Raw genomic sequence first — 8,961 nt, 5'->3', positions numbered from 1 at the left:
CAGCAGGTGCAAGTGGAGGAGTGGGGAATCAAACCCGGTTCTCCCAGATAAGAGTCCACACACTTAACCACTACACCAAACTGGCTCTCACAAGGACAGCTCCGCCAGAGCTATGGCTGACCCAAGGCCATTCCAGCAGGTGCAAGTGGAGGAGTGGGGAATCAAACCCGGTTCTCCCAGATAAGAGTCCGCACACTTAACCACTACACCAAACTGGCTCTTTCAACCACCCTTTCAAGGGCAACCTCTGCCAGAGCTTTGACTGACCCAAGGCCATGCTAGCAGGTGCAAGTGGAGGAGTGGGGAATCAAACCCGGTTCTCCCAGATAAGAGTCCGCACACTTAACCACTACACCAAACTGAAGCAGGCCTAGCAGCGGTATCCTCCTCTCTTGAGCCTTCATCCTTCCGAAGTTTTAAAAAAGAGAACAAACGGAAAGCTCAAATTGCATTTTATTTTTTGGGGTTTAAAAAAAAAATCTAATGTAAACAGAGACTGTGATAACCCAGCGGAAGCCCTGCACAGGAAATGAAAAGCTTGATAAAATGGAAATGAAATGAAATGAAATGAACAGCTCGAGGGGGGAAAGAGAGACATAAATAAATATCTGAAGAAGTAAGCTCATGAAAGATCCTCCCCGGCCGCACATTTTGTTAGTTTTTACGGTGCTGCTGGACTTTTTTCTACTAAATACAACCCAGTCTCACGTTTCTTGGGCTGGCTTTCATCGGGTTCTTCTGGTTCCCTGCTGGGTGTGAGTGTATCTGCGGCTTCTGACATCTTCCAACTGGTTCTCTTCAGATTCTTCATCGCTCTCCACCAGCGTCAGCTTCTGAAGCGTGCTTTGAACGCTCTGGAGATAAATAAATAGGCGGAGAACTTTGGTTAATAAGTGTTGCCAACTTCTAGGTGGAGCCTGGAGATCACCCAGAATTATAACTGTGCTTCTGGCTGCAGAGGTCAGTTCCCTGGGAGGAGATGGCTGCTTTGGAGGGCGGAGTCTACAACATTATGGCCCACTGAGTCCCTCCCCCAAACACCGTCCTCCATCCCTACGTCACCAAGAATTTCCCAAAGCTGAGTTGGCAACCCAGTGCAGTTATCCTGCGTGGCCAGTGCTTTGCTTGCTATGGCAAAAGGCATTTTTTACATAGAATGGTAAGATTATTTTTCACAAATGTGTGAGGTTGTGTGACTTCCTGACTTCTGAAAATGTCTGTACCCAGTGGCTTTCTCCAGTGGTACGGTTGCCAATCCCCAGGTGGGGGCAGGGGATCCCCCGGTTTGGAGGCCCTCCCCCCACTTCAGGGCCATCAGAAAACAGTGGGGGTGGGAAGGGAAATGTCTGCTGGGCTCTCCATTATTTCCCATAGAGACCGATTCCCATAGGGTATAATGGAAAATTGAGCCGTGGGTATCTGGGGTGGCTGATTTTTGAGGTAGAGGCACCAACGTTTCAGCATAGTATCTGGTGCCTCTCTTCAAAACACACTCCAAGTTCCAAAAAGATTCGACCAGGGGGTCCAATTCTATGAGCCCCAAAAGAAGAAGATGATATTGGATTTATATCCCGCCCTCCACTCCGAAGAGTCTCAGAGCGGCTCACAATCTCCTTTCCTTTCCTCCCCCACAACAGACACCCTGTGAGGTAGATGAAGATATTGGATTTATATCCCGCCCTCCACTCCGAAGAGTCTCAGAGCGGCTCACAATCGCCTTTCCCTTCCTCCCCCACAACAGACACCCTGTGAGGTAGATGAAGATATTGGATTTATATCCCGCCCTCCACTCCGAAGAATCTCAGAGCAGCTCACAATCTCCTTTACCTTCCTCCCCCTGTGAGGTGGGTGGGGCTGGAGAGGGCTCTCACAGCAGCTGCCCTTTCAAGGACAACCTCTGCCAGAGCTATGACTGGCCCAAGGCCATGCTAGCAGCTGCAAGTGGAGGAGTGGGGAATCAAACCCGGTTCTCCCAGATAAGAGTCCAAACACTTAACCACTATACCAAACTGGCTCTTTCAGCCACCCTTTCAAGGACAACCTCTGCCAGAGCTATGGCTGACCCAAGGCCATGCTAGCAGGTGCAAGTGGGGAATCAAACCCGGTTCTCCCAGATAAGAGTCCGCACACTTAACCACTACACCAAACTGGCTCTCCAAGGCGCCCCTATCCTTCATTATTTCCAATGGAGGGAAGACATTTAAAAGGAGTGCAATCCCTTGAAATGTGATGGCCAGAACTCCCTTTGGAGTTCAATTAGGCTTGTCACAACCTTGCTCCTGGCTCCACCCCCAAAGTCTCCTGGCTCCACCCCCAAAGTTCCCAGATATTCCTTGAATCCGACTTGGCAACCCTATCCAGTGGTGAGAAGTGACCTCCCTCAAGAATTTCCCTCAGAGACCGCTCCTTGTATGTTTTTATTTACCTCATGAAGGTCCCTTTCTCACCTGGATGCTTGTGGACCATGGGAGGCTGGAGGACAGGTTGGTGGCAGGGACTGGCCGGGCCTCATTGATGGTTCCAGAACCAATATGGATTTTACTTCTGAAATCCTAACAAGAAGACATAATTTGCCGGTCAGTGCTGCCCCTGACTTGTTACCTCACACTTGTCCCGAGCATTCTAAGAGCATAAGAAGGACCCTGCAGGGTGGGAACAAATATCCACCTAGTCCAGCATCCTGTTTCCCAGGAATCCCATGCAGAGGTCTTTCACATCGCCTACTACACTGTCCTTTTTAATTAGAGATGCTGAGGATTGAACCTGGGACCTTCTGAAAGCCAAGCAGATGCTCTGCCATTTGAACCATGGCCCCTCCCATACGTAGAAACAAGGTAAAGGTGGTCCCCTGTGCAAGCACCAGTCGTTTCTGACTCTGGGTTGCCATTGCATCACAATGTTTTCACGGCAGACTTTTTTAACGGGGTGGTTTGCCATTGCCTTCCCCCGTCATCTACACTTTCCCTCCAGCCAGCTGGGTACTCATTTTACCAACCCCGGAAGGTTGGAGGCTGAGTCAGCCTTGAGTCGGCTACCTGAACCCAGCTTGCGCCGGGATCGAACTCAGGTCGTGAGCAGAGAGCTCAGACTGTAGAATCAAGTAAGCACGTTAAATCCACAGGGGACGCATGAGCACGTGGAACTGCTTTTCACTTCATCCATCAAGGCCAGTACTGTCTATTCTCACCTGTAGTGGCTCTCCAGAGTTTCATGCTGAGAGCCAGTTTGGTGTAGTGGTTAAATGCGCAGACTCTCATCTCGGGTTTGATTCCCCACTCCTCCACTTACAACTGCTGGGATGGCCTTGGGTCAGCCATAGCTCTGGCAGAGGTTGTCCTTGAAACAGCAGCTTCTGGGAGAGCTCTCTCAGCCCCACCCACCTCGCAGGGTGTTTATTGTCGGGGAGTAGGGTTGCCAAGTCCAATTTAAGAAATATCTGGGGACTTTGGGGGTGGAGCCAGGAGACATTAGGGGTGGAGCCAAGATCAAGGCTGTGACAAGCATCATTGAACTCCAAAGGGAGTTCTGGCCATCACATTTAAAGAGACGGCACACCTTTTCAATTCCTTCCTTCCATAGGAAATAATGAAGGATGGGGCACCTTCTTTTGGGGCTCATAGAATTGGACCCCCTGGTCCAATCGTTTTGAAACTTGGGGGATATTTTGGGGAGGGGCACTAGATGAAGTATTGAAAATTTGGTGCCTCTACCTCAAAAAACAGCCGCCCCAGATACCCGCAGATCAATTCTCCATTATTTTCTATGGGAATAAATCTCCATAGGGAGTAACAGAGTTCCCAGCAGACATTTCCCTCCCCTCCCCCTGCTTTCTGACGACCCTGAAGCGGGGGGAGGGCCTCCAAACCGGAGGATCCCCTGCTCCCACCTGGGGATTGGCAACCCTATCGGGGAGGAAGATAAAGGAGATTGTGAGCCACTCTGAGATTTGGAGTGGAGGGTAGGATATAAATCAAATTCCTCCTCCTCCTTCCCTCAGATGCAGGGCCGGCTCTAGACTGTCTGGCACCCCAGGCGAGGCTAATTTTTGGTCCCTGCCCTGCCCCCGGGACTGATGACATAACCGAGTCACATACCCAATCTGGTGCCCCCAGAAGGCCAGTTCTGTAGGGAATTGCCTAGTTTGCCTAGCGGCAGGGGCAGCGCTCCTCATGTCGCACAAAACTTAGTTAAGACTAAATACGGTTAATTAACCAAGTTCATTTCCTGGGTTCTTGGACCCCACTAGCCACCTCTTGGGCCGTCATTAAACTTTGTTGGTCTTCAAGGTGCTTGTAGTGCCAGAGTTCAGCTTTAAGTTGACCGAAATTCTACAGGATTCCTCTCGCCTTCTGGTGTAAGCCCCAGGTGGAGCCACCAGCTGCAAGGCATCAGGCCTTGATTGCCAATGAGAAGCTGGTGAACTGGTAAAAGAGGATTTTCCTCCTAGTTTTAGTCTTCTGGCAGCTTGCTTAGGCAAGGAGCTGTGGTGACCGGAGGGTCAGTAAGAGTATACTTGGAACCCTGGTGGATTTGGCCAGACCGGCCCAGAAGGGAGTGCCTGTGGAACTCTGAACCTTTTTAACTCTACAATTGGCCTCAGGGTCAAGGTAACTAAAAGTAAAAGTAGTCCCCTGTGCAAGCACCGGTCGTTTCCCACTCTGGGGTGACGTTACTCTCACATCGTTTTCACAGCAGACTTTTTACGGGGTGGTTTGCCATTGCCTTCCCCAGTCCGCTACGCTTTCCTCCCAGCAAGCTGGAGACTCGTTTTACCAACTCTGTGGTGACGTTGCTCTCACATCATTTTCACGGCAGACTTTTTACGGGGTGGTTTGCCATTGCCTTCCCCCGTCCGCTACGCTTTCCTCCCAGCAAGCTGGATACTCGTTTTACCAACCTCGGAAGGATGGAAGGCTGAGTCAACCTGAAGCCGGCTACCTGAACCAGCTTCTGCCGGGATCGAACTCAGGTCGTGAGCAGAGGGCTACGACTGCAGTACTGCAGCTTTACCACTCTGCGCCAAGGTAACTACACAGCTGCTAAAGCTTTTTATTGTTTTGTGCTATGGTGTTGGGGAAATACCTGTGCTGTTAAGAATAAATTTCTGTTAACCTTTTGTTCGGTGTCAATGGCTTGCAAAGGGACCAGTGCGTGTCAGCCCTACTCAGAAGGAGGTGTGAAGGCCGTAAGCATCTCTTTGGTTATTTGGAGGTTGTTGATCCCTCAGGGGAACCAGGGTGGATTGGGCCCTGTAAAAAATACCAGTAGGGTGGCAGCAGCCTTAGGGGGAAGAGCTTTGCCTCCCCCTTGATATTAGATTTAAAGTGCCCTGGTAGGAAGTCCCTAGACTGGCCTCCTCACAAGGAGCTGGGAGGTGGCTAGAGGATCTACTGGGCACTGCAGTGCTAGTGAAGTTGGTTCTGTTGCTTCAGATCAACATGGAGACCTGCTTGAATCTCCCGTTCAGTCACTCTAACTATGGTATATTTATTGTGTCTGTATGTAATGGGACAGTTAAGAGCCCCGAGGCGCAGAGTGGTAAAGCTGCAGTACTGCAGTCAGAGCCCTCTGCTCGCGACCTGAGTTCGATCCCGGCGGAAGCGGATTCAGGTAGCCAGCTCCAGGGTGACTCAGCCTTCCATCCTTCCGAGCTCAGTCAAATGAGTTCCCAGCTTGCTGGGGGGAAAGCGTAGATGACTGGGGAAGGCAATGGCAAACCACCCCATAAAAAGTCTGCCGTGGAAATGTGAAAGCAGCGTCATCCCAGAGTCGGAAACGACTGGTGCTTGCACAGGGGACTACCTTTACCTTTTTGATGGAACCGTTTGGTGTAGTGGTTAAGTGTGCAGACTCTCATCTGGGAGAACCGTGTTTGATTCCCCGCTCCTCCACTTGCAGCTGCTGGAATGGCCTTGGGTCAGCCAGAGCTCTTGCAGAGTTATCCTTGAAAAGGTGAGGTATAAATCTTCTCTTCCTCCTGATATCTCTGTGATTTGGTTTTGTCCTATTGGGTGGAGCTTTTATTTCAGTTTCTAGCTTTGTATGTTTGCTGAAGTTGTTGGTGGTTGGAGTTGTCCCCTTGCCAACGAATGGCTGACGTTCAGAGCCCGCTTGTCTCTGCTGAATGCACCTGAGAACGGATGTCTGAGTGAAGATTGTAGCTCGGAAACCCACAGCCAGAGGGTGACATTGCATTAGTCATAGTTCATCTAATTAAACTGAGATTTTGCGCAATATTTGAACTATTAAACTCCACTGCAAACCAGGATCCCCGATTCCTGCTTGAGAGCTGAGTGTGGTTGAACTTGGCCCAGCCTGTTAACAGATGCTAGCAGGAAGGCTTCATGAGTGGGAGGTGAAAGACAGCTACCCCATCAACGGAAGTGAAGTCTGGATATACCCATCAAAGAAGCCCTGTAGAAGAGGCCTGAAGGTCCCTATGGGATATCTTGACAGCAAGCCAAAGGTCTTCCCTGGGTTGTGTCTCCAGGAATTTTCCTGCCTGGATCTGGCAACCTTGCCCCCGCATCCCCTGCGGGGGGGCCAGGGGGACCTGCCAACCCTAACCCAGAGTCATTTGTCCCATTGAAACAAAGGAGAAAACTTTCGCTTTCCCAGTTTGGGGGCACATTCCGAAAGGACAAAGAAAGGCGGTGAATAAACCTTGCTTTTCAGATGCTACCTTTACCTCCAGATCTTTCTCAAGATCGTAGCTTTCAAGATTTTGGAATGCGTTGGAATAAACCTCGAGAGCTTTCGCGTGAAAAACCATCTCGATGGTGACAAAATCCGAGAAGATCTTCTGCAGAGAGAGGGGACATTGAAATGTGACATTGCCTCTTCGTTTTGGCTCCCCCAACTCGATTTCTGGAATGCTGGGGTTAACGGATTGCATCACGATTCCCTGCACATTTATTTGGGAGTAAGAAGAAGAAGAATTCTAGATTTATACCCCGCCCTTCACTCTGAATCAGAGACTCAGAGCGGCTTACAATCTCCCATGTCTTCTCCCCCCACAACTGACACCCTGTGAGGTGGGTGGGGCTGAGAGGGCTTCTCACAGCAGCTGCCCTTTCAAGGACAACCTCTGCCAGAGCTATGGCTGACCCAAGGCCATTCCAGCAGGTGCAAGTGAAGGAGTGGGGAATCAAACCCGGTTCTCCAAGATAAGAGTCCGCACACTTCACCACTACACCAAACTGGCTCTCTTAAAAAGGAGGAGGAGGAGGCAACGACATTGGATTTATGCCCCACCCTATACTCTGAGTCTCAGAGTGGTCACAATCTCCTTTACCTTCCCCCTCAATAACAGACATCCTGTGAAGTGGGTGGGGCTGAGAGCTCTGACAGAAGCAGCCCTTTCAAGGACAACCTCTGCCAGAGCTATGGCTAACCCAAGGCCATTCCAGCAGCTGCAAGTGGAGGAGTGGGGAATCAAACCCGGTTCTCCCAGATAAGAGTCCACGCACTTAACCGCTACACCAAACTGGCAACAACATTGTTGCAACAAATAAGTTGCAACAGCATTGAGGGAACTTCCTTTCCATGGCTGCGCGTAGGACTTGAAACTTTGGAAGTCCTCATTGGCTGCAGATAGACATCACAATAAGGTGTGGCTTGATCAAAACTCAGTTAGGTGCGATGTCCAGATACAGGTGATTGGATTTATATCCCGCCCTCCACTCGCCACCAATCTGGGACTTCAGACTAGGGTTTGTAGTTTGCATTAGTTGCGACGGTCTGTTGTGATATCTGAATTCACAAACTACGGTCTGCTGAGTCCAGATTCCCCTTGAAAGAGGCGATTTGGGCTTGCATCGTGTGGTTATGCATGGTATACTCTGGTGTGGTAGACTCACCAGAGTCTGCTCCACAAACCGCAGTTTGTCGTGTTCCCCCGAATGGCCCAGAGAGGGTTGGGTAAAGGCCCTCCCACCCAGCAATCCAGATTACCTGGATATCTTTCAGTTTCTGCTTCTGAAACTCGTCGATGGTCTCTTCCAGCTGGTGGGTGGTTCTGCTGGCATCGACGGAGGCCTTGTGCACATTGGACTCTGCCTAGGCCAAGAGGGCAAAATTGCAGTTAGCGGCTGAACTAAAGGCTCCGGGGAGGGGGTGTTGCGGTCCCCCCCTTAACTCAGAGGGAAATGGGGAAGATGTGGCTGAAGGAAGTGAGGCTGGGGCTGACAGTGTTTTGCCTCAGGTTGTGATGCTTTGGTTGTGGCGTGCAGCTTTTCATCCTAGCTGCCTGTCCCTTTGCCCTGCTCAGGGGAGATGGCTTGAAATGACTTCCTCCCTTTTGCTTGGCCTAGATTTCTCACTGCTCCAATGTGGGTTAAAATGCTCTTGTTCAGGATCTAGGGTTGCCAATCGCCAGGTGGGGGCAGGGGATGCCCTGGTTTAGAGGCCTCCCCCCTGCTTTAGGGATATCAGAAAGTGGAGGGGAGAGAAATGTCTGTTGGCACTCCGTTATACCCTATGGAGACGGATTCCCATAGGGCAAGGGTGGCCAACAGTAGCTCTCCAGAAGTTTTTTTTTTGCCTACAACTCCCATCTGCCCCAGCCATTGGCCATGCTGGCTGGGGCTGATGGGAGTTGTAGGCAGAAAACATCTGGAGAGCTACCGTTGGCCACCCCTGCCATAGGATATAATGGAAAATTGATCTGCGGGTATCTGAGGCTGTCGGGGAACTGTTTTTTGGGGGGGTTGTTTTAAGATAGAGGCACCAAATTTTCAGAATAGCATTTGGAGACTCTCCTCAAAAGACCCTCCAAGTTTCAAAAAGATTGGACGAGGGGGTCCAATTCTATGAGCCCCAAAAGAAGGCGCCCCTACCCTTCATTATTTCCAGTGGAGAGAAAGCATTTAAAAGGTGTACGGTCCCCTTAAATGTGATTGCCAGCCCTCCCTTTAAATCGTGCTCTTAGCACCTTTGCTCCTGGCTCCACCCCCAATGTCT

General features: G+C 50.5%; 1 protein-coding gene across 1 annotated transcript in view; it reads right to left on the bottom strand.

The window, feature by feature from the left end:
* Nucleotides 1-449: 449 nt before the first annotated feature.
* Nucleotides 450-8,961, bottom strand: part of CIBAR2 (CBY1 interacting BAR domain containing 2) — a 46,129-nt gene continuing 37,617 nt past the window's right edge. Inside the window, exons 6-9 of the mRNA XM_060254179.1 lie at nt 7,954-8,058; nt 6,689-6,802; nt 2,448-2,552; nt 450-854 (exon numbers count right to left, since the gene is read on the bottom strand). Of these exons, the coding sequence (XP_060110162.1) occupies nt 726-854; nt 2,448-2,552; nt 6,689-6,802; nt 7,954-8,058 (453 nt within the window). The 3' untranslated portion in view covers nt 450-725. The remainder of the gene's footprint in view (nt 855-2,447; nt 2,553-6,688; nt 6,803-7,953; nt 8,059-8,961) is intronic.

The sequence above is a fragment of the Heteronotia binoei genome, chromosome 14, assembly GCF_032191835.1.
Source record: "Heteronotia binoei isolate CCM8104 ecotype False Entrance Well chromosome 14, APGP_CSIRO_Hbin_v1, whole genome shotgun sequence".
NCBI classification, from domain to species: Eukaryota; Metazoa; Chordata; class Lepidosauria; order Squamata; family Gekkonidae; genus Heteronotia; species Heteronotia binoei.
Note: the sequence above shows the minus strand (reverse complement) of the source record. Positions and strands in the feature narration are given on the sequence as shown.